Source organism: Salarias fasciatus, chromosome 2 (genome assembly GCF_902148845.1).
Source record: "Salarias fasciatus chromosome 2, fSalaFa1.1, whole genome shotgun sequence".
NCBI classification, from domain to species: Eukaryota; Metazoa; Chordata; class Actinopteri; order Blenniiformes; family Blenniidae; genus Salarias; species Salarias fasciatus.
The window spans coordinates 9,603,532-9,627,789 of NC_043746.1; the positions used below are offsets into that span (position 1 = coordinate 9,603,532).

The window sequence follows — 24,258 nt, forward strand, 5'->3', positions numbered from 1 at the left end:
ACTGTCTTTTTTTAAATGCAGAAAGTGTGGGTTTTCATACGGGCCTGGCAACCCCAGGCAAATGGCCAAACGCCTCCAAATGCTCCCGCGTCCACGCCCTGAACTGATGACGTTGCCTCGCGAGGCCCCAGCCGTCCTGGCGGCATCTCCCGGCACATAAATCCAAGTAACCCCATTTTACGGTGGACAACAACTTGTACTGATTTACCCTTTCTTAAAGGCAGACTATATGTGGTACATTGTCTACCCTTATGACAATTGCAATTAGAGCGTGCACTCATACTCTTTACTATCAAGCAACTTAAAGCAGAAGAGGAACAGTCAATCCTCATTTTAGTCTCTTTTATGATTAATAATGATATTAATAAACATATATGTTGTCAAACTTTAAGCCATTATTCCTTTCGTACTATCTTCAGATTGCTTCTTGTTATATTGGTTAAAGCTCTGGTTGAAAGTGTCACACCTGCACAGCTATCAATTTGAAGAACACATTGTTCAAAAAACAGTTTGGATGGGAATGTGCATAAGAATGCAAGATGTTAGAAAAAAACAACATCTGTCATGTTGTTCCATTGAGCTGCCAAAAAGAATAACATTACATTTTTAAAATACAACACTCATTCCCTATAGTGCCACAAAAAGGTCTAATAGCAGTCACAAGTTAAACACAAAGGTGTCCCATCTTATGATACACAATGCACTTTCAGCTGATGAATTCTGGAATAATAAAACGTGAAAACTTGAATCTGTGTTGAGTTTTAACTTGGTATTCTTTTGTATAGGTTTATTGTTGATAGGTTGACCTGTCAAGGTTGAAGGATTCAAATGTTTTACCTCCAAGCATCAGCTTTTCGTCACATTTTGTAGAAATCAAATTCGGAACTCCATGGATAAATCATGTAATTGATTCCCTCTTTGGTCCTTTCTAAGGCAAAGTTATTTATTTATTCCTGTCAAAACAGTATCTAGGTGATTCTGAAATGATATATTCAGTGGTTTGTGTGACCGTTTTTATGAACTCCTTTGCCAGTTTTCCATAATTGTTCTTTGATCCCTTCTATTTTTATTTTCATTGCAATATCTATTGAAGGAATGATTTCATATAACGTCCTTGGGCTTCTTTTCTGGCTTGCACAGTTTGGCTTAGTTAATTGTAATTCTGTATTATATTCTTATTTTGTGTAAAGAAAAGAAAGAAAAAAAATCAAACACATATGCGATGTTGTGTATTTAGGACTTCAAATATAATTAACAGTTTGTGCCACAGGGCAGTACCACCTTATTATTTATTTATCACTTTTGTCTATTGCTAAAATCATTAGCACATTTCGATATGAAAACCTTGATCATGTCAAAAAGGAATTGATATTGTTGAAGGTAGTTATATGAGTGGTTATGATGAAATGTATGACTCTGCTATTTTAGAGAGTCAGATTTTTGTGTATTATGTATAATACAAATATATAAATATATATGTAATATAATAATGTCATCTCAAACATTAAAGCATCTGTCTGCATGATGAGAAATTTGTGTGGTTCAATTTTATATATATATGTATAAAGACGAAATTATAATAACTCAGAGATTGTAATCCACACAGCATGTGTCCAGAGCAGTTTCTGGATGTGTGTCTTCTTTCATCCGAGTTTACCTGAACTAGTTAAACTCAACCAGTTAAGTTAAGCCTACCATGTCATGTCTTGACGTTCGTTCTACAGCCTCGTGATATTGGTAAACCTAACACGACGTTGCGGGCTCATGTTTGACGAGCATCGACGCGGACCAATCGGAAGCGTCTTTCTCTCCAGCTAAGCCAATCAAATTAGCGGGATTCTGCACTGAGGCGGTGTTTCTGAGAAACAGTGCGTATCGGGTTAGGTTGTTAGAAAGTTAATGGCTGGGGGAAAGAGATCCTCCTCAACCCTCGCTTCGGGAGAGTTTCTGGATTCCCTGAAGTAAAATCAGGCTGATATCCCTACAGAAAGCGCCTGGACGGACGTTTAAGTGAACAACTAGCTCGTTAACACGCGTATCGTGAACACAAGAATGCAGGATGCAGTAGCCGGGACGGCAATGCTGACGGACGGCTTCGAGGACGAGATTGACTCGGTGACTCCTCGCTCCCCAGTGGCAGGGATGGGGGTAGGAGCGACACCAGGAGGAGTCGGACTAGGGGGCATTGGGATTGGTGTAGGTGGAAAGAAAGTACGTTTATACGGCGAGCCAGGTGGGCCTGCAGCAGAAAGACTGGATTTCAAACTGGCGGCCGCGGCCGTCCTCTCCTCTGGTCCGGGATCCGGCAGCGACGAAGACGAGGTTTCAGAGGTAGCTAACGCTAAGCTAGTTAGCTAAGCTTAACCAGAGCTAGGCAACATTCCTCTCCTAGCGCATTAGCTCGCAGTTGGCAACCACCCCCTCCCAGGCCGCTGAAATTACGTAAAATTAACCCACTCCCTAATGGAATAACAAGCCCTTGTCAGCTCAGAAGCTTATGGACACTTCGATGTCGGTAACGTGTGGTGAGACGGGAGCGGTTGTTCACGCTAACCGGCTGAAATGTTTTATTTATGCAGCGCAGGCTGTGGCCATGGCCTAGTTCGGGTGGAAGCGACGACGGCCTCGTTTGGTGCTGTCGTCTCTCAACACCCATCACAAGTTTGCAGCTCTTCCAACAGCTTTCCAGTCACGGCAAATGGAAGATGTCCGTGAACCCGGGGACACCCACGGACGAATAAATATCTGCCATTTCGTAGTTGTGGTGCAATTACGTCACTTTTCTAAATCATGTAAATTAACTCGGCTCGACCCTCGGCTAACTTTTCGATACGTCTGGATTATATTTCTCGCCGAACAGCTCACGTTTTCCTCCGTTCGCTCAGCTGTTTGGTTTTTTTAAAACTCTCGTCAGTGTCTGTTAGATGGACACTGGTGCTGTCAACTTAATTTTGCGTTGTTTATTTGGTGTTAGGAGTTGTCTAACTTCCCATGTCACACACGGTACAGGTGTAATGGCATCTCATGGCCTCAGCTGAACACGCATGAGACGCTTTTCTGTCGGCACACGCGGAGATCGTTTGAAGTCAAATTTGGTGTGTTTCACTTGCGACTAAACAACGCTGTTTTCTAATAATGTGACAAAGCCGCCTCTTGTGACATTTTTTGTCATTTGGTCAAATTCCATCCTTTCGCTGTCATGACCATACGTTTTAAGTGCATGCCTTATTTAATACTCAGTTTAAAGTTCTCAGGATTTCTTTGCCCTGTCCCGTGACAGCAACAGGCATTTAAATCAACTGCCTCTGACAGATAGTAAACATTTATTCTGGACTAAATTTTCAAACCTAAAGATCTGATCTGTCGGTGTCATCTTGTAATGGGATGTAGTGTTATTGATATCTGAAAGAAACGGGCATCAAATAGTCATAAATGTCACTGCCAGGCTGAGAACTTCACTTGTTGAGTGGTGAAGCTGAACTAGCATCTCACTGCAAGAGTCTGAAGTCCTCTGCAGCCATGGCTGACCGGCTAGGATGTCAGCTGATACTACTGTCAATATTCCCTGACTTTTCAAGTTTTAGCTTCAGCTGTGTAGTAGCCACAGCTGAAGGAAATATCAGATCTGTCAATTACATGGCATGCAACTTAATTGAATCAAATTGCAAATGTATGGCCGCAGTGTCCTGTTTTTCCACTCACCCGGGCTCCACCATCAGCCTGAAAGGGAGCATTTGTTGTGGTGTTTCAGTCCAGAGGAGAACTCGCTGCTCTGGGCAGCAGCTAAAATCTGAGCCCCAGGATTAAGCAGATGCCATTCTAGGCCTTTCCAGCTCTCTGGATACCAACACTCTGGGAACTGTAGTTCATTAATAGTGAAGACTGATATCCATTGTTGATTGTAAAGGCCTTCACAGGAACTACATCCCCCATGGGTTGTTGTGGTTGCCTTCCTATCTTACAGCTGAATTTCTCCACATTGCTGACTCTCTCCCAACATTCGCTCTGTGGGCCAGACTCTGAAAGCCTGCCACAGCTTATAGACACAAAGAGATATGCCTTTCTCAGGTTATTTGTTCTGCCATTGACTGACAGTAAATTGTCATCCACGCTAAATCCCTTTCTCCATGTTAGTCACATTGTTGTTGACAATTAACATTTTAAGCAGAGCTAATCTGCATACAAGATCTATTATACAAGGTAATGATTGGCTTTGACATTTCTGACAAAGGTAAAAATTTAATGAAGTCCCACGTGTGGCACTGTGTGGTTCAGCTATCGGTGTATGGAGTCAACAGTTTATGATTCTAGATGACAATAGTTTTCCATAACAATGGCTTCATTGCTTTGTGTTTCGTGTATTGACTTTTTGTGTAGATATTTGGACTGAAAGTTGTGTCGTGCCACAACGCAGGTTCCTTTACATAAAGTAAGAAGTCACTGTAACTTGTTTAAAAAAGGTAACTTGTTTCCCTCCCCATATGGTATTTTTTGTTAGCGTTTATATTTTGTGGTCTTGGTTGAGTCACCCAGAAATAATTGTATCAAACAGGGAGGTAAACAGGACCTGTGACCAGATGGGAAACATCTTCTGGTTCCTGTGTTTAGTTTGTAGCTGGCCCTTATATGCTGAGAATTATTGATTGAGGCTTTTGACACATTTACAATAATCCTGATAATGTTAAACTATTGATGTGTGGGTAATGTTTGACGTCACTAAGATATTAACATAACGATCTGTACTACCGCATATAGTCAACGTGTTCTAAGTGCAGGTATGATCACAGATTGTCGTGTTGTTTTTGGGCAGCTGACTCTCAGCTGAATCTCTGTGTTTCTGTCCAAAGCACTTCCTTTGCTTTAATTCTTTTCCCCATATGCTTTTTTTTTTGTTTTGTTTTTCAATTTTGCCCTTCAAGAAACTGTATATAAACATAAGCCACATGCTTGGTTGGCAGTGAAGATATTTGTGACTACATTTTGTGTTTAAGTGGAAAGTTGTTCACGGAACTAAGTTTCATGCAGCTTCTCGCTGCTGATAAGTTCTGTTTTATTAATGATAAGCCATATAACAGTGGTCAGTACACTTGGGCAGGGTTTTCATTTCCTGATGAAGCATTTTAATTTAAGCTAACCTGGAACTGGCAATCAAAGGAGTAAAAACTCACGTTTCACCCCTGTTCTTTCCCGCCAGGTGGAGTCATTCATTTTGGACCAGGAAGATCTGGATAACCCTATTATGAAGACGGCCTCAGAGTTGCTTTTGTCCAGCGCCACGGATGGAGTTGATTTGAGGACTGTTGATCCAGAGACACAGGCCCGCCTTGAAGCTCTTCTCGAAGCTGCAGGTACGACTGTTTAGGTCGCAATAAAATTATCTCAATAGTCAACACATGTAAAATCCACAAATCATCGGTCACACTCATACTTGCACAATCTGTCTTAATTTGTGCTTTAACATATCTTAATTCCATGCAGCTAATAATTAACCCTTCCACCTCAGTTTTTCCCCAATCCCTACAAAAACAGAGGCCATATATTGTTTTTGTGCCAGAGTCTGAAATGGTAGTAAGAGAACCTCTCAGTTCTGTAAGTATCATATCAACAGATAGTTTGAAAGTGATCTGGATAAATTAGTTTCATTAGAACTTATAATCTCAGTGTAAGAAGGTCTGTGTAGATTAATCCATTAGGGCCGGGCGTCCTGGCCTCGTTTGGGCCTGTGAACATTACCATGCAGATTAACACGGGAACAGGCTTGAGCCCCCGCAGCATGCACAGAGCTTGTGTTGAACGGCTAATAGCTAATCTCATTCTATTCCGCTTTCACCCTGCCCAGTTCAAACCAAGGAGGTAGTAATTTACGTCATCTGTTTGCTCTTCATCTCGTAATACTAATACTGTCTGATGTTGATTTCCCTACTTTATTATATTTATATTTGTATAATATCAGCAAAAAGTGGAATGTTTATGTCAGCGGGCTATGGACAGAGGATTTGGACACCCTGTCTTCATTCCCAGCATGAACAAAGTAGCCAAATACCAGCCTGTCAGACAATCGCTGGGGAGGATACCAAGACTCTGATGTCTGCAGGTGATCCAGTCAGCCAGTTTATTTCATAGGATCTGAAAATAAACATGTTGGCTTTAAGGTCATTTAAAATTTCAAATAGATTTGACATTTCAGTGTAAAGAGCTAAAATTCCCTGAATATGAACTTAAAGTGAATGTAAAACCTTCAGATTAAAGCTGATTTTAACAGATTAAAGCTGATTTTAACATCAGCCATTATTGTACGTTCGTCAGCAGCCTGGAAACATAATGCATCAAACTAGTCATTATTCACAGAACACGGATGATGTATTTTAAGAATGATCATGTCGCGTAATATTTTCTGCAGATAAACATCACGGTTAGTGCGCAGGAGAAAAAAGAAATCTTAACTGGCTCCCAAATGTTTTAATTTTCAAAATAAGGAATAAACTGCTGCGTGTTTCATTATTTATCCCCAGATTAATTTAGTAAATTATGTTCTTATCAGAAACGGAAATAAACACCAGACTTAATTACATCAAATGTAAGACAGGTTACATATCAAATATTAATAAAGGTTGCTGTTGCAGCTAATCGTGCAACTAGATGATGTTTGCTAATGATTGTTGTTGTCTTAAATGGTTAAACTGACCTAATGTGGCAGAAAAAACAGTAATGAAACCACTGTTTGATTAAACGACACAATGTGCCTGAAATTCTGCCTTCAGTTCTGTTTTTCATAAACGAGGGAGCAAAATATTAAAAACATCCCATAATGTGACTGCGGTACTTGCAGATGTAATCTATATCAAATTTTGATGGAGCATTTTAGTAAACGAGTCATTAGGTTTGTCATGTTAGTGGACTTTTTGTCTGAAAAGCTGTGGAATGGTTTGGCTTAAAGTGGTTGGATCAGTTCAGTGATTCATACATGTTGTGCTTTACACAATATAGGTCAAACCAACAAAGTTCCTGTTCGCACTAACTTTAAATGATTGTCTATTGTCGTCAGTTTGAAAATGATGACGTTTTAAATAAACATAAATTTAAAGGCTGACATGAAGGATTTATTGGTGTCTTCTGAATATACCCCCCCCCCCCCCAATGTATTTATAGTAACCAGACTGACTGAATCTATTTATGAAAGGCTCATTTTAAGTGTTTAAATAATTAGATTAAATTTCTGCCAATACAGCCTCAGAGATCGGACGCAGTGGTCTGGATAGATCTTGTGGACGTCTCTCATGTGGAAATCGTGAGCATTTGTGGCGTTGTGCTGTAAAAATGTGCAATGCATTTGTCCTCAAATTGTGGGCATTTATTTAGACTAGAGCCGGCTCAAGGACGTGAATGTGCACCATCGGTGCAGTGTGACATAAGACACGTTTGCTGACTGTCTAAAAGATGAACAGTAGTACTTGGCCATTGTTTCCTGTGGTGCGAAACGCAGCAGCGTACCTGTATAAGAGGACAGGAAGACTGTCGACCATCACATTGGACGTGTTTATTAAAAGATTCTTATTGTCAAGAAAATCCAGCATGGAAAAAAAAATAAAAATCAATAAATCATGGAAAATAATTTCACAAGTATTTCAACAAGGTGCCGTTGACCTCGGTTTTGAAATTCTAACTTGTGTGTATTACACAATGTAAGAGCCGACGCTCAGAGGTGCTGAAGGCCTCACTAAAGAAGCTGCTCGATTTGGAGTGACAATCCTCCATTCAGGACTATTCAGTAACGGTAAACTGCTTGCAGGAAGAAATATGCAGATTGTGTTGCATTTGGAAGATGGAGCAAAGCAGCGCCATGTGAGGATTCACATGGATTTATTGGGTTTACATTGAAGGTGTCGTTTCCAAAAACGGAGTCCTTTGCACTCCAGAAGGCGCTGCTCTATTTTAACATTTTAAATATTTTTCAACCCACTTCTGCATTTGGAAATGCTCCCTTTTTCTTCTCCCTGAACTGCAAGATTTATAAAATATGGATAAAAAAAATGTCAGATATTAATTTAAAAAAAATGACAAAAACAAAATGTTTATAAAGCTTTTGCCAATATTTATCTGGTGCAATGATGTAGTTTCCATAAACCAACCAAACATCCATTCCCACTTTGCTGTCTGTCTGCTAGAATGTAAATATCTTCACATTGGCTTCATTTTCCTATAGAATAAGGAAGTGAGACGTGGTCACCTTAGATGTTTGCTCGGGGCAGGTGTGAACGGATATACTTAAAGCTGTCCGCTCGTGATTGGATCACCCGAGACGCATGCTAATGCCAGCTGTGGACGGCTTCAAGATTAGTGTGAATGACAGTTGTGTTTTCTCAGGAGGCATTTGGTGTATCCACCTGTCCTGACATTAATTTTGGTACGGCTACACAGAAGTTCATGCTGTTTGTGTAAACATGTCGGTTGTGGGTGGAGCAAGGCAGAAGCAGGTGCGTTTCAGTCAGTGACCGAAAGAAGTCTTCTCGGTTTATGCTGTGTTGAATTAGGCCGAGACAGACCTGAAGGTCCTAAATCCCACAAAGCAAAGATTTAGTCAGTAAGAAAGTCTGCCTACAGAATTTGACAGTGAAATACTGAATTGTAGCTTTTGCAGAAAGTTATTTTATTGGTAAAAGGTTCATTTTTAGTTTTTCTTTGTATTTAACACCGCCTGTAATATAAATTCACAATGTGGAGAATGCTCTCTCCCCTCTTATTAAAAAAAGAAAAAAAAAAGCGTTTCAGAGGTTTCCTGGTTGTAGGCAGCTCAACACGCCGTCTGTGACCATTTTCAGTTGAACAAAACAAACATGCGCGCACAGTCTTAACCTCAACGAGAGCTCAATGTCCGTGCGGTGTACCTAAGAATGAGTCCAACCTAACTGGGTGAAGGTCAGTTAGAATTTAAAGGATGGTTTAGTTTGTAAGGTATCGTCTGAAAGTAAAAGAAAACCAATCACCCCGTGTTGCTTTCTTTGTTTGGAATTGATGCATTTATACGACATCAGTCAACACTCATTGTTGCTGAACTACTTGCATTCTCTGAGATAAACGCGATGCTGTGAAACATTAATGATCAGCTTCCTCGACTTGTTGGATCCCCCGTGCCTTCGGGGCTGTTGTGAAATGCTTGTCTGAGAGCCGTACTAAGTTTAGCTTGCAGTGAAAACACAGGAGGACCTCACCGAGTTCACGTCTGCCGGGCTAATGGATGGGTTGAAGCTGAGGCTGAAAAGTTCAAATCCCCTCCTGGCTGATCCGGCCGCATTTTTATAGACATCTCAAAAATGCTCACATTCTCACTTTCAGACACAAATACATGAATGGGTTTTAGGGTGGAAATTGGCCCTTATGCTGCTTCCTCAATGAGATCTTTCACACTGAGGTGTTCCAAAAAATAAGGGGGAAAAAAAAAGCTGTCATTGGTTAAATGAAAAAATTAAAAAAAAAAGCACTTCACATTGCTTGCTCTTGATTTCTCTCTGCTTTTTTTATTTACTCTCTTAAGAAACCCAAACTCAAACATGTTTTTCTCCTTTATGTCATTTTGTATTTTTGGAATTGTGCTTTTCTCTGTTGCTCTCTTCAAGTTTTGCCTCACTTTCACTGTCTTGCACCTATCATTCACACAGAATTCAGCACTTTTTCCTGTAGCGTCATTAGACTTTGCCTCCTTCACTGCATTGTTATTGGATTTTCAAAGATCACAGCTGTTGTTATCAACTGGATATTTTATGTTTTTATTCTAATTGACAATCAAGAAATGAAAAATCATAGATCATGCAATGAAAGTAAAACAAATATATTTAGCCATATTAACAAATGCTTGTGTGTGTTTTCTGTGTGTATTTTTTTTTTTCTTCTTTGTGTATGCTGCTACTAACCCTGGATTGGATTGGCTGGACTGGACTTGCTTCTTCATCTGGTCTGGTGTGGTTGTGCTCCCCCCTGTGGTTTGCATTGCCCTATGCACCTCTGCCCTTTTGATGTTCGGCAGGCATCGGTAAACTGTCCACTGCCGATGGTAAAGCTTTTGCAGACCCCGAGGTGCTCCGCCGGCTGACGTCGTCCGTGAGCTGTGCCCTGGACGAGGCCGCAGCCGCCCTGACCCGCATGAGAGCTGAAAACACACTCAACGCCGGCCAAGCCGACAAGTATGTATCTCGCCCGCGGTGCACAATCATTTCCATCTCTGCTCTCAGATGTCAGCTGCATATACAGTATGTTTGCACGTGCGAGTGTGTGTGTGTGTGTGTGTGTGTGTGTGTGTGTGTGGCTGCTTCTTCTTGTTGAGGCGTGTGTGTGTTAACCTGTCACAGTGGCAGTAATTGTAGCAGTCTGGTTATTTTCAGCCGTAGTTTAGCGGAGGCGTGTTCAGACGGGGACGTCAACGCCGTGCGCAAATTGCTTGATGAGGGACGGAGCGTCAACGAACACACAGAGGAAGGGGAGAGCCTGCTGTGCCTCGCCTGCTCGGCCGGCTACTATGAACTCGCACAGGTATGGACCCAAAGTGTTGGGAGCTGTACATCACTCAAGGTTTGCTGTTGTTAACAACCTTATCATTCCTTGTTTCTTGTCAGGTTTTGCTGGCTATGCACGCTAACGTGGAGGACAGGGGCATCAAGGGGGACATAACGCCACTCATGGCTGCTGCCAGTGGAGGATATGTGGACATTGTCAAACTGCTTCTAGTGCATGGAGCCGATGTCAATGCACAGTCCTCTACAGGTGAAGCTGCCCTACTTCCTTGAGATAAAGAGTCTCTTTTATGTTTCTGTGTTTTGCAGGTCAGACTTATCTTTGTGCTCTCTTTCAGGCAACACAGCTCTGACGTACGCGTGTGCCGGCGGCTTTGTGGACGTGGTGAAGGTGCTGCTGAAAGAGGGCGCGAACATCGAGGACCACAACGAGAACGGACACACACCCCTCATGGAGGCAGCCAGTGCTGGCCATGTAGAAGTAGCCAGGGTGCTCTTGGAGTATGGCGCCGGCATCAACACACACTCCAACGAGTTCAAAGAGAGTGCTCTCACACTTGCCTGCTACAAAGGTCAGAACTCAATGTGGTCTCCTGTTGATGCTTTTGTGCGTGATAAAATTGTGCGTCCTCTTCTCTCACTCTTTAACAATTTTGGAAGGTATTTATTTAAAGCGAACTATATATAAGTGTGTGTTTGTGTACTCTGCAGGTCACTTGGATATGGTGCGCTTTCTGTTGGAGGCCGGTGCAGACCAGGAACATAAAACAGATGAGATGCACACAGCACTGATGGAAGCTTGCATGGTGAGCATCTGACCCAAACCGTATTGCACACCCTGTTCCCAGTGCTGAACACTCCAAATAACCGGAGTACGAATGCTGTGTCGATGCAGTTCATCTGCATTGTGTTACAGGACACAAATCACAGTAGTTACATGCCTTAAGTTTTGTTTACACATTTTGCTCACAAGTGTGAGGATGAGATAAACCTTAACCTTTCTATGAATTGTGGTTGAACTGGGGAATCGGTGTGAACGCTGTCTAGGTCAAGTTTCACTTTTTAAATTTAATTTCCTAACTGAATCGTTTTTGATTGAATTCACTGTGCAGACTCAGGAGGCTGTGGAGCTGCTCCAAGTATGGTGCCATCTAATCACGTCATCACTCTTTATTTATATAGCCCGTTCCACACAATGGAAAGCTACTTGATGATTCACGAATGATTGACGGGAAACTAAACAAACGCACCTGCACATACGTGTGTATGTGCACATGGCTAACCAAAAAGACATGGCACACATGCAAATTATCCAGAGGAATACAAATAGGTAGAATTCATGGGAACAGCTAAATAAAATGGCGGAGAAAACAACAGAGATGGCTTCAATAAAGCTGATGGTAAAAAGGATTTTCTAAAAGATACTAAGATATATGGATGTTAGCTTAAACTAAAATATTAATATCCTCAGCAAGTAAAATAAGTGACCAATGTGACCTTGAAATAAATTTTGCAGATTGCATGTCATGAATTACCACTGGAATACAAGTGATTCTTTTCAGTTTTAGAAGATTGATATTGAACACGTGTAGAAACTTGACAACATCGAAGCAAAATGTTTTTTAATCTGGAATCAGACATTTGTATAAGCGAACTCACTGCACGGTGATGACAGGTATTTATTCAGGTGCTTATCTCTACATTCTCTGTGTGTCTCGCTGTCCCAGGACGGCCATGTGGAGGTGGCACGGCTGCTGTTGGACAGCGGCGCGCAGGTCAACATGCCGGCCGACTCCTTCGAGTCGCCCCTCACCCTCGCAGCTTGTGGCGGACACGTGGAGCTGGCGGCCTTGCTCATAGAGAGAGGAGCCAACCTGGAGGAGGTATGTGGTGAAGATGGACGCTTTAAAACGCAGAAGAGGATGCAGCTGTGTGTCTTCACTCACCACACGAGTCTTTAAAAAGAATCAAAAAGCTTCAGATGGAGCGTATTTTGTTTAGAAGTTTCTCATGTCCTACTTTCAAGGGAAAGATTATTGAGACCAGTCTGTCATTTAAGTTAAAGGACAAGAATAAAAATATGCCATTAAAATGTTGTGTCACAAAAGTGACCTCAGCTGAGCACAGCAGTCCACTCTGACACAAAGCGAGCCAAATTTTACACTGCAGAGGAATCCTGCCGTGAGTCATGCTTGAACTCACGCCTCATGTGTTTGCCAATGCTTGTATTTGTGTCCAGGTCAACGATGAGGGCTACACCCCCCTGATGGAGGCAGCCAGAGAAGGCCACGAGGAGATGGTAGCACTGCTGCTGGCTCAAGGTAGAAAACTTTGATTCATACTGTTTGTTTCACCTGAAAAATGAAATGGAACCAAGAGAAAAACATTGCATATATTGGTTTACTTTGGTCCTTCTGAAGCCAGATGGTCACAGTGTCGTGTCTGTTGTCCAGGTGCTAACATCAACGCTCAAACAGAAGAGACTCAGGAGACTGCTTTGACCCTCGCGTGTTGTGGCGGATTCTTGGAAGTGGCTGACTTCCTCATCAAGGCGGGCGCTGACATTGAGTTGGGCTGCTCTACCCCTCTGATGGAGGCTGCGCAGGAAGGCCACCTGGAGTTGGTCAAATACCTTCTAGCTGCAGGTAAGTGGGAGGAAGAAGCAGATGGACAGCAAAAGAGAAAAAACCCGAATGTATTCCAATTTTATTTTAATTTCCTTGCAATCAAATTGTCCCGATTTGTTCTTTCAGGTGCGAACGTTCACGCCACAACAGCAACGGGTGACACGGCGCTGACGTACGCCTGTGAGAACGGACACACCGACGTGGCAGACGTGCTGCTGCAGGCTGGAGCCAACTTGGTACGCCATAGTCTTGAATCCCTGTTGTCACTATTGTTAAACCAAGTCCTCCACATTATTCAGATGACAGCAGGAAAGAACAGAATGATTCAAGTCTTTTGTCTGAAGCTTTGATCGAACTTGGTTATTGTACAACGCCGCAGTTTTCTTAAAAGCAATCATTTTCTGGAGATCTAAACGTCTTTTTTTTTTTTTTTTTTTTTTTTTTTTTTTGTTATGTAATGAACATCTTGTTTGTTCTGTAGGAGCATGAATCTGAAGGAGGGCGAACACCCTTAATGAAGGCAGCGAGGGCAGGACATCTCTGTACAGTGCAGTTTCTTATCAGCAAAGGTATGTGATACGCTGTGTGTTCGCACAAACCGATTCACCTCATGTTTTTAGAAACCATCATTTAATGTCACTTAAAATCCCTGAATACACGTCTTGAGTATGTGGTAAAAACGCTGAGTTTGTGTGTTTACATTTCTGTTCTCCGGTCCAGGTGCTAATGTGAACAGAGCTACTGCCAATAACGATCACACAGTGGTGTCTCTGGCCTGCGCTGGAGGACATCTGGCTGTTGTGGAGCTGCTGCTGGCGCATGGGGCTGATCCTACTCACAGACTCAAAGTAATGCACAGTTTAGTACTGGTGTTAAGAATAACTGTATTCGCTCAGAACACTGGAAATAATGTGATGCTTTTTCATTGTAGGATGGTTCAACGATGTTGATAGAAGCTGCTAAGGGTGGCCACACCAATGTGGTGTCCTACCTGTTGGACTACCCCAGCAACATCCTGTCTGTCCCGGCCCCCGACCTTTCCCAGCTCACCCCCCCTTCACAAGATGCCTCTCAGGTACGTAGTTGATAATTTCATGTTCTTCTGAGAACTGGGGTCTGTTTTTTGACCGTTGAAGCCTAACCGCTCCTTTGCCGCAGCAGGTTCCTCGTGTCCCATTCCAAGCTCTCGCCATGGTGGTGCCCCCTCAGGAGCCCGACCGAGCCCCATCAAACATCGCTACACCCCCACCCGTGTCCAGCAAGGGTGAGCAGTCCTGCCTCCAAACATGCACTGATTTCTAAAGCTGTAGTTGTTCTTAAAGTTTAACGCTTCTTCATTTTTTTTTTTTTTTTTTTTTCGTTCAAATTTAGGCGTGTCCAAACAGAGACAGGCCGCCCTTCAGCCTGGTCTCTCCAGCTCCGTTGGCCGAGGGCCTGAAGCAGAGCCTTTGCCACCTTTCCACTTGTGCCAGCCTCTCGAGTGCATTGTGGAGGAGACAGAAGGAAAGCTGAACGAGCTCGGCCAAAGAATTAGTGCTATTGAGAAGGCCCAGCTCCAGTCGCTAGAGCTCATTCAGGGGGAGCCGCTCACCAAAGACAAGATTGAGGAGCTGAAGAAGAGCCGAGAGGAGCAGGTACTTGAGCTGAACAAAACTCTGCATTCTAAAGCACGAGTGACTCGTGCTTTCATAGCATTTGAGTCATACAATGATGTGACTTTCGCCTGTTTAGGTGCAGAAAAAGAAGAAAATCTTGAAGGAGCTTCAGAAGGTGGAGCGCCAGCTGCAGTTGAAAACACAGCAACAGTTCACCAAAGAGTACATGGAGGCAAAGGGCTTAAAGGAAGAGCAGGAGGCCGGACAAAGCCAGGGTCCGGGCCCGGGGCCTGGGACTACGTCTGTTCCAGGGCCCCTCGCTGCGACACCATGTGCCCATGGTCACACTGGCTCTGACACGGACGAAGAGGCCCACAAGGACGGAGAGCAAGAGGAGCAGTCGGGAGTCGATGGGGAGGAGGTCAGTCTCACTGTTTGTTTTTAAAAAGAGAGAGTTTTGTTTTTCAATCCATCCTGGAGGCTGACGCTGCTTTTCTGTGCATTTTCAGGAAGAGGAAGACGTGGACGAAGAGGAGGGTTCAGAGGATGAAGCAGACGGAGAGGAGGACGACTACCCCAAACTTCCTCAGGTGGGCACCATCCTGTACAGGGATGGGCCGCAGCCGCCGCAGCAGCCTCCTCTGCCCCCTTCGCCGCAGTCCCAGCCCCAGCCGCCGCCCCCGCCCCTCCAGTCCGCCTTCGTCCCCATCCAGCCCCTGCCGGACTACAACCCGGCGGACTACCCGGGAAGCACCAGCCCGGAGCTGCAGCGGGTGCTGGTGGGGCAGCAGATGCTGGGTCAGCCGCAGCAGGGCCAGGGCCAGCAGCTGCCCGGCTTACTCCCAGGAATGATACCTCAGCAGGCTCCGGATGGGCTCATGGTGGCGACGCCTGCACAGACGCTCACAGACACACTGGACGACATCATGGCAGGTGAGTTCAAGTCAGCTGATCGCTGATTATCATTCATTCAAACAGTTTTAAAGACTCTTGCATAACTTGTCTTGTGTTTTCCTCCTACTGCAGCTGTGAGCAGTCGCGTGCCCATGCTGAACACTACAACTTCACCCACGCCCCTCTCCCAGCCACCCACGCAGACGCCTGCAAACATCGCATCCCCCCCTTCAGTCCTGCCCCTCTACCCTTCTGTCGACATAGACGCACATGTAAGACACAGTTTGACCTGACAGACATCTCATAAATGCGTCGGTACAAGCGACTGCAGCGGTCCGCGAGTTTGTCCCATTAAGAGATGATGTGCTCCCCCGCAGACGGAGAGTAACCACGACACAGCGCTGACGCTGGCGTGTGCCGGAGGACACGAGGAGCTCGTGTCTGTCCTGATCGCACGGGGAGCCAACATTGAGCATCGGGACAAAAAAGGTACTGACATGATGTTTTTAAGTAAAAAATCATAATTAGAAAAAAAGACTAATTGTGAGGTTTGATTTGATCATTTTGACACTCATTTTAATTCCCTCTGTTCTTCCAGGTTTCACTCCTCTGATCCTGGCAGCCACAGCTGGCCATGTCGGAGTGGTTGAGGTGCTCTTGGACAAAGGCGGGGACATTGAGGCTCAGTCGGAGAGAACCAAAGACACACCCCTCTCATTGGCCTGCTCTGGGGGACGCCAGGAGGTAAATGCATCATGTTTGTGCGTCTTCACAACACCGACACTTCAAATCAGTGCACTCTGGACTTTAACTTACTTGTGGAGATGGATCGTTTTTTCTTGTGCAGGTTGTTGAGTTGCTGCTGTTGCGGGGAGCCAATAAGGAACACCGTAACGTCTCCGACTACACGCCTCTCAGTTTGGCTGCTTCCGGCGGCTATGTAAACATCATCAAGATCCTCCTCAACGCTGGAGCCGAGATTAACTCCAGGTAACCGATAAGAGCCACAAGTAAAAAACTGAAGGTCATCTATATCTATATACATATATGTGGAGTAAATAAGTTCTTATTTTGCAATATGATAATGCCAGGATACAATGTTCCAGTGAAATATTTATCAATCAGAACACTCAGTTATTTAATAAAGCAATTGTATTGATCACACTGTAATATCACTCTCGATGCAATGTTCGCTCCATATTCCACTGCTCTGTCATCTGTAAAAGCTATATCCATCTCTTTTTCCCCACCAGGACTGGCAGTAAGCTGGGAATCTCTCCGCTGATGCTGGCAGCTATGAACGGTCACGTGCCGGCAGTGAAGCTGTTGTTGGATATGGGCTCGGACATCAACGCCCAGATCGAGACCAACAGGAACACAGCTCTGACCCTCGCCTGCTTTCAAGGCCGGGCTGAGGTCGTCAGCCTGCTGCTAGACCGTAAAGCCAACGTAGAGCATCGGGCTAAGGTGAGGAATTCTCTGTTGTGGTAAAGATCCAGTTTACACTGGACTGACTGGCTGGACACGGCTGTCTACCTCTAAAATAGCGAGTCAATCCTGGAGTTGTTTGTCTTTGACCCCTCCGCTTGTCATCTCGCTAACCGATCCTTTGCTTCCCTTAGACTGGTCTCACTCCTCTGATGGAAGCGGCCTCCGGAGGTTATGCAGAGGTGGGCCGAGTGCTGCTGGACAAAGGTGCCGACGTCAACGCTCCCCCTGTCCCTTCATCCCGAGACACTGCCCTCACCATCGCTGCCGACAAGGGCCACTACAAGTTCTGTGAGCTGCTCATCAGCAGGTCGGTGCTCGTAGATGGTCATATATCCAACCACTTTCAATTTCTCTTTATTTGAGTTGCTCCTGATTATTTTCTCATGTGGACGACATTCGACCATTCTGCGTTGTTGGCATCACTGACACTATGTTGACTTTTTAAAAGTTGGTGAATCAGATTGGAAAAGATGGATTTGAAAAAGAATTTAGCTAGTACGTAAAAAGAAGTAGCTTTCTTTTCTGTAATGTAACTGAAACCCTGCCAGCCCCCCTTTCCCACTCTTTGAGCAAGCATGTCTCTTAACACAGCCTGTCTTTCTTTGTAGGGGTGCTCATATTGATGTAAGGAACAAAAAAGGGAACACTCCCCTCTGGCTGGCGGCGAATGGCGGTCACTTTGACGTGGTGCAGCTCCTGGTGCACGCGAGTGCAGATGTGGACGCAGCCGACAACCGCAAGATTACCCCACTCATGGCTGCTTTTCGCAAGGTTCGCAGCCTCCTATAACCCAGACGTGTGTAACGTTAACATTTTCGGTTTCCTCTAGATTCTAATTCTAGTTTCTATTCACGTTTTAGGGTCACGTCAAGGTGGTGCAGTATCTTGTGAAGGAGGTCAACCAGTTTCCGTCAGACATTGAGTGCATGAGATACATCGCCACCATTGCTGACAAGGTACGTATTGATTTCCTTTTCGGCCTTTAGCTGCCTGCAGCTGTTGAAGTGACAGGAGCCGTTCAGATGTAAATCGTGTGAATCTCTCCTTTAGGAGCTGTTGAAGAAGTGTCACCAGTGCATGGAGACCATTGTCAAAGCGAAAGACCAGCAGGCTGCCGAGGCCAACAAGAACGCGAGCATCCTCCTCAAGGAGCTGGACTTGGAGAAGGTAACGCTGCGTAACGACTGGCGAGGTACGGACGGGTGAAAGGATTCCTTCTTAACCTGACTTTGCGTCGTGTGGCAGTCTCGAGAGGAGAGCAAGAAGCAGGCCCTGGCTGCCAAGCGCGAGAAGAGGAAGGAGAAACGCAAGAAGAAGAAGGAAGAGCAGAAAAGGAAGCAGGAGGAAGAAGAGGGGCAGAAAACCAAGGAGGAGTCCTGTGACATGCAGGAGCAGAAGGAAGACTCGGCTGAAGGTAAACTTCTCCAACATCTTGCAGAGTCAATTCCAAAACCTTTCATCCATCCGTTTGTATTTTTTTTTTTTTTTTTTTTTTTTTTTTTTTAGAGTTGTTGGACTAATAAACGCTGATCTCTGTCGCTTTAGAAACCGAGGTTCCAATCGAGCCTCCGAGTGCTACCACCACCACCACCATTGGAATTTCTGCCACTTCCACCACTTTCACTACAGCTTTTGGTAAGAAGCGAGCTAGTGTGGCCACTACTCCCAGCACCAATCGTAAGAACAAAAAGAACAAGACCAAGGAATCAGCCCCCAACGAACCAATCATATTGCAGGATCCACAGGTGAGGCCTGCTGTACTTCTGCGCCCCGTTATCTGTGCCGACTAGCAATTCCTGAATACATGTGTGCAAGACGTGAAATTGAGTGACAAGAACGCTTCTTCTTGCCAGGTTGCACTAGCGCAGCACAAGGCTGACAAGAACAAGATCCACGGTGAGCCACGGGGTGGGGGTGGGGGACTCACAGGTGGCAACAGCGATTCTGACCCCCTGGATAGCACCGACTGTGCCAGCGAGAGCAGCAGCAGTGGGGGCAAGAGTCAGGAGCTCAACTACCTCCCTGACCTCACCTCCTCCACCTCCTCCTCCTCTTCCTCCTCCTCCTCCTCTTCAGCCCCCTCCTCAGGAGCAGCCCAATCCCAGGCCCTCCTGCCCGGCCCTGAGAAGAGACACTGTCCTCAGCCGCCGACAGACGGCAAAGTGGACAATAAGGTCACAGTCTCCATCTCAAAACCAACACAAAAGTGAGTCCGGAGAGGAAACATCCATCATACCAGCAGAACTATGTTTATACAAAACAATTTGTTCAAAATGATAATATTAACAGATTCTGAATAATTCATATCAGTCATGTCTATGAATCAATTAAACATGAGCTTTCTTTTTTTTTTTTGTCACAGAGCTCCTGACGCAGGTGACTCCACCTCCAACTCCTTACCCTCTCCATTCAAGACCATGGCTCTTCCCGTCACCTCACCCAACAGTAAACTCAGCCTCACGAGTCCAAAGAGAGGCCAGAAGAGAGAAGAAGGCTGGAAGGAGGTGGTCAGAAGGTCAGTTTACACATTTAACAAGCTCATTCAGATCATTTCTTCTCATATGTAAGTTAATTGTATCGCATACATCCCAGATATGTCTCCCCTTCGTTTGCTGATATTGTAGTTATACTTTGTGTATCAGTGACAGGAAGTGGTGGTCCGCACAGTTCAGAGATACTCACAAACACTGTGTCCTTCTTTTGAAGATCAAAGAAGCTTTCTGTGCCTGCCTCTGTGGTGTCTCGCATCATGGGACGAGGCGGCTGCAACATCACAGCCATCCAGGACGTGACCGGAGCTCACATTGATGTGGACAAACAGAAGGACAAGAACGGCGAGAGAATGATCACCATAAGGTAAAACAGCACCCTCTGCTGGAACGAAAGACTGCTGTTCACACTCTGTCATGTCCCTGAAAATCATTTCCCAGTAAAAAAAAAAGGAAAATGTGCACGATGACTTCAGTTCTGCCTGAAGTTCTGAGTTGTATGCACAGCCAGATCAGTATTCGATGCAACTGACTCGATTAAAAAAAAACAACAAAAAAAAACCCCTTGGTTTATTGAATACCAAGTAGGTCCCTGTTGACAGTTTGCTTCATCGTAGTGCTTCATCAGTCTGAGATCTGTCATTACTTTCTATATTTTACTCACGTAGACTGGATATTTTGCTAAAGCGCTGTTCTGTTGATTTTTTTTTTCTCACAGAGGAGGCACGGAGTCTACAAGGTATGCAGTCCAGTTAATCAACGCCCTCATCCAAGACCCAGCCAAAGAGCTAGAGGATCTGATTCCCCGGAATCACATCAGAGCACCGGGCTCCAAAGCGGCCTCGGCTTCGTTCCCCAGCACCACGGGGGCCACAAGTGGTTCAACCACTGGGCCAAAGGCTCTGAGCTCGCTGGTCACCTCTACAGGCGTGTCATTCCAGCCCTCCTCATGCTCGTCGTCATCCTCCTCTCAGGCCGCGGGAAAGATTGGGAAGGGGCTGTCATCCAACGTCAGACAGCCTTTCCCGGTGTCTTTGCCCCTGGCGTACGCCCACCCTCAGCTGGCTCTCCTGGCCGCTCAGACCATGCACCAGATCAGACACCCTCGTCTCCCCATGGCGCAGTTTGGCGGCACGTTCTCTCCCGCCGCCAGCACCTGGGGGCCGTTCCCCGTGCGCCCCGTCAGTCCCGGCAGTGCTAACAGCTCCCCCAAGCACAACGGAGGAACCAGCAGCACTGGGTCGCAGGCCCGGCCCAGCTCCACCCAGAGCGAGCACAGCAGTATAGCCAGCTCCGGAGCCCCCGTCACCACCACCGCCGCCGCCGCCGCCACCAGCGCTCCCAACGTGTCCGCGGCCGCAGCCTTGTCCCACGCCCCGAATCCCACTCCATACAACCCCCAGTCCAGCGCCACCACTCCTTCCTCCGTCAGAAAACAGCTCTTCGCTGCTGATCCCAAGTCCGTTGGCGTCCCTGCCGTGTCGGTCGCCGCTGTCAGCGGAAGCAACACAGTACGAGGCACAGGCTCTCCTGCACATCACAGTTCCACTACGACTACGACGAACGCCCCGCAGCAGCCGGTCGGTCCTGCTTCGCAGGCCGTGATCCAGCCGACTAAAACGGAGCCGAGTGCAGTGGCCCCCCCAGGAAAAGACAAGCCGTCTCTCCCCGCAGAGAGCCAGCCCGTCTCCATGAGCGAGAGCATCAACTCTGTGGGCTTCACTCCCCCTGCCATGGCTTTAGTCCCCAAGCCAGAGCCTCGACAGCAGTTACCTCCCCCGCCGTCCTCTGCGCCATCCTCAGAAGCGCCACCAGCTCTCCTGAACGCCCAGCCCAGCTCCCACCTGCCCTCCGCGCCGCCTCCTCTCCCCTCACACAACGTTGCACACCCCAACAACACCGTGCCCCACTTCTCAGCCCCAGCACCCAGAGTCTCCCATCGTATGCAGCCACCAGGGCCTTACTATTCGCTTTCTGAGCAGCAGCAGCAACAGCAGCAGCAGCAGCAGACACAGCAGCAACAGCAGTCTGTGTTTGTACCCTTCAGCGCTCAGCAAGAACCCCCAAAACAAACCCCAAACCAGACTTCCCAGCCGACAAGTTTGCCTCCACAAGCCCAGAACCAGGCTCAAGCCCAGGCGCCAGGCTCTCTTCAGGTCTCTGCTAACCTGGGCATGATCAACGGCTCCCAGATACAGCATGTGGCCGGCGCAGGCAAGCCTCAGCAGATTCCCCCCAACTTCGGTCCCGCAGGTCTCTTCAATTTCAGCAGCATCTTCGACAACAACAGCCAGGTGAGTCCTGGCAATATACACAATCTAAACATCACACGTTAACTCCACGCTTTCCAACAAGCTCTTCTGTCAGGCTTTGTCTAAAGATTGTTCTTCCTTGTACAGGTGGGAAACAGTCAGGTGTGGGGAGCATGCCATTTGCCTGCACGATCGCCCCCAGAGCAGTCGTACTCGGCCCCGCAAGCGTACATGAGCATGGGGCAGATGGAGAACATGATGCCTCCACCGCCTCCAGACAGCTCCAAAGCCCCTGGCTACCGCTCTGCGTCCCAGAGGATGGTCAACAGCCCCATCGGTACGACTCCATTCCCTTCAGTTCATCTACCCGTATATTTTTGTGGTTAATTTCTAAAAGTAGAACCACATTAAATCATTGATAAAAACTTGATTCTCTAAACATATGTTCTGTAAAATATGATGGTTGACACTACATAAGAGGTAGTTTGGGAAGCTCGAAGGATTCTACTGTTAAGCGGCGTTTGCTCATTATTGATCAGTTTCCTGTTGTTTGCCTCCACAGCATTGACCAGCTATGCCACCAGTATCTCTGGCAGCCCCGTGTACCTGCATGGACAGACCGCCGGCACGCCGTCGTTTAACAGACAGCACTTTTCACCCCACCCATGGAGCGCATCCACGTCAGGTAAGAGCTTCAGTGTTTTCCATTATCGTAAAGTCTATTTTGGTTCGTAGATTAACAGATTTGGCTTCGGTTACTTTTAATGAGATTCTTTTGACAGAAATACTTTGTATTAGAGGCATTGTTTGATACTTTACCATGTGTAAAGCTGACATTTCTCCCATCTTTCCTCTCCGCCAGGTGAATCTCCTGTCCAGCCCCCCTCCACCGTGTCATCCTCGGCCTTGTCCACCTCGGCCGTCGTCCCGCCCCCGCAGCCCAAGCCGGGCAGCTCCTCGCAGCAGGACCGGAAGGTCCCGCCGCCGATCGGCACGGAGAGGCTGGCCAGGATCCGGCAGACGGGCTCGGTCAACCCGCCCCTCCTCACGACCAGCTACACCGCGTCCGTGGGACAGGGAGGCATTTGGTCGTTCGGGGTTGGCAGCGCTTCGGGTATGTGCAAACGGCGAAAGCGTGTGTGTGTTCCTTGACAACAGTGTGTTGACTTTGCGATCGACATGTTGTGGTAAACACGCACTGTGTGTGTGTTTTGGTGCAGAGGCCATGTCCGGTTGGTCCCAGCCCCTGATCGGCAGCCACATGATGCACCCGCAGCTGCAGGCGGAGCAGTCGGCCTTTTCTCAACACCAGCCCATGGAGCAGGACGACACGGGCATCGCAAACCCCGCCAACAACTACCACCAGCCCCAGCATCTGCCCAACAGTTACATGGACTTCCCAAAGGTAACGGAAAGCCAGAGCCCGGTCGGCCCCTTTAGCCCCGCCTCTCCGCTCTCTGTGCACACGGTTTACCTGCTCTGTCTGTCCAGGGGATGCCGATGTCAATGTATGGAGGAACCATGCTGTCCCCTCATCCTTCCATGGCGGAGGGCCCCGGGGGGCCGATGTACAATGGTTTGCACGCCAGTGACCCCGCATGGAACCCCATCATTAAAGTGGTCCCAAACAATGCGGATAACTCTGACCCACAGCAGCAGGCAAGCGTCTCTCTCTTTAGGGTCCGGTCCATGTACGTTTCTGTCCAGATGTGACTCTACTAACCCACCACACATCTGTCCTCTCTCCTCCAGGTGTGGCCTGGCACCTGGGCACCTCATGTGGGCAATGTGCACCTGAACCACGTCAACTAGACGGCGTCAACATCAATCAAAACGCACACAGCATGACCCACAGTGCAGACACGACATACCAACTGACGAACACGACCGATTGAGACAAAGAAAATCGTAAAAGTACAACATGTAAACTTTAGTAGAGGCCTGAAAGTGCAGAGCAGAAGTTGAAGAATTGGAAGTTCTCTTGACGCCATTCTTTGATGTGCCTATCTCTAACAAGGAAAGAGGAAATTGGGCCAGAGTTGTTATCAATGTCCCAATGATGCAAACAAACATGTGCGATCACCTGTTCGACAGGAAACCATTCTCTGCGTAGTTTAGCGAATTTTGACTTAAACCCACGTACACCGTTCTCGGGCTGCAGGGGGCTCAACATGAAGTAGCTATTTAAACTTGGCCCAGAACTAGATGATTACCTAAAGCGAAAGAGAAATCAGAACCTTTTAGAGTGGTAAATACATGTATAATTGTTTACATACTAAAAAGGGTTAAAATGAGAGTAAATTTCATGTCGTATAGTGGCTCTACTTTATGTAGCCTGTATTAATGTGAAATATTTACCTTAATATTCAATAAAAAGATTGAAAAATATGTGCGTTTTCATTCTG

At 46.3% G+C, this 24,258-nt stretch overlaps 1 protein-coding gene across 7 annotated transcripts; it reads left to right on the forward strand.

Moving 5' to 3' along the window:
• The first annotated feature begins 1,890 nt into the window (after positions 1-1,890).
• ankhd1 (ankyrin repeat and KH domain containing 1) lies at positions 1,891-24,241 on the forward strand. Of its 7 annotated transcripts, XM_030101405.1 has the most exons (40): positions 1,891-2,331; positions 5,195-5,348; positions 10,022-10,178; positions 10,362-10,524; positions 10,608-10,755; positions 10,844-11,077; positions 11,217-11,311; positions 12,227-12,388; positions 12,745-12,826; positions 12,959-13,150; positions 13,259-13,368; positions 13,614-13,701; positions 13,853-13,980; positions 14,064-14,207; positions 14,294-14,396; positions 14,504-14,766; positions 14,864-15,148; positions 15,237-15,660; positions 15,754-15,893; positions 15,999-16,110; positions 16,220-16,365; positions 16,469-16,611; positions 16,875-17,088; positions 17,244-17,419; positions 17,721-17,883; positions 17,973-18,068; positions 18,163-18,279; positions 18,358-18,526; positions 18,658-18,857; positions 18,966-19,008; positions 19,189-19,318; positions 19,475-19,627; positions 19,819-19,968; positions 20,320-21,895; positions 22,001-22,190; positions 22,416-22,538; positions 22,716-22,967; positions 23,074-23,258; positions 23,345-23,512; positions 23,606-24,241. In XM_030101405.1, exons 1-40 carry the CDS (start codon positions 2,053-2,055, stop codon positions 23,663-23,665), a joined length of 7,917 nt encoding a protein of 2,638 aa, XP_029957265.1. In that variant the 5' UTR covers positions 1,891-2,052; the 3' UTR covers positions 23,666-24,241. The 7 variants fall into 7 exon arrangements, with proteins under 7 accessions (XP_029957265.1, XP_029957219.1, XP_029957227.1 ...); XM_030101359.1 differs by having other exon boundaries at positions 18,966-19,318; XM_030101367.1 differs by having other exon boundaries at positions 12,233-12,388; positions 18,966-19,318.
• The last annotated feature ends 17 nt before the right edge of the window (positions 24,242-24,258 follow it).

What these genes read in the sequence shown, in the direction of transcription:
- ankhd1 (XM_030101359.1), top strand. Translation starts at nt 2,053, where the DNA reads ATGCAGGATGCAGTAGCCGGGACGGCAATGCTGACGGACGGCTTCGAG. An exon ending in CAATGCACAGTCCTCTACAG is followed by an intron (nt 10,756 to 10,843) that starts GTGAAGCTGCCC and finishes GCTCTCTTTCAG; the next exon opens with GCAACACAGCTCTGACGTAC. An exon ending in TGCAGGCTGGAGCCAACTTG is followed by an intron (nt 13,369 to 13,613) that starts GTACGCCATAGT and finishes TTTGTTCTGTAG; the next exon opens with GAGCATGAATCTGAAGGAGG.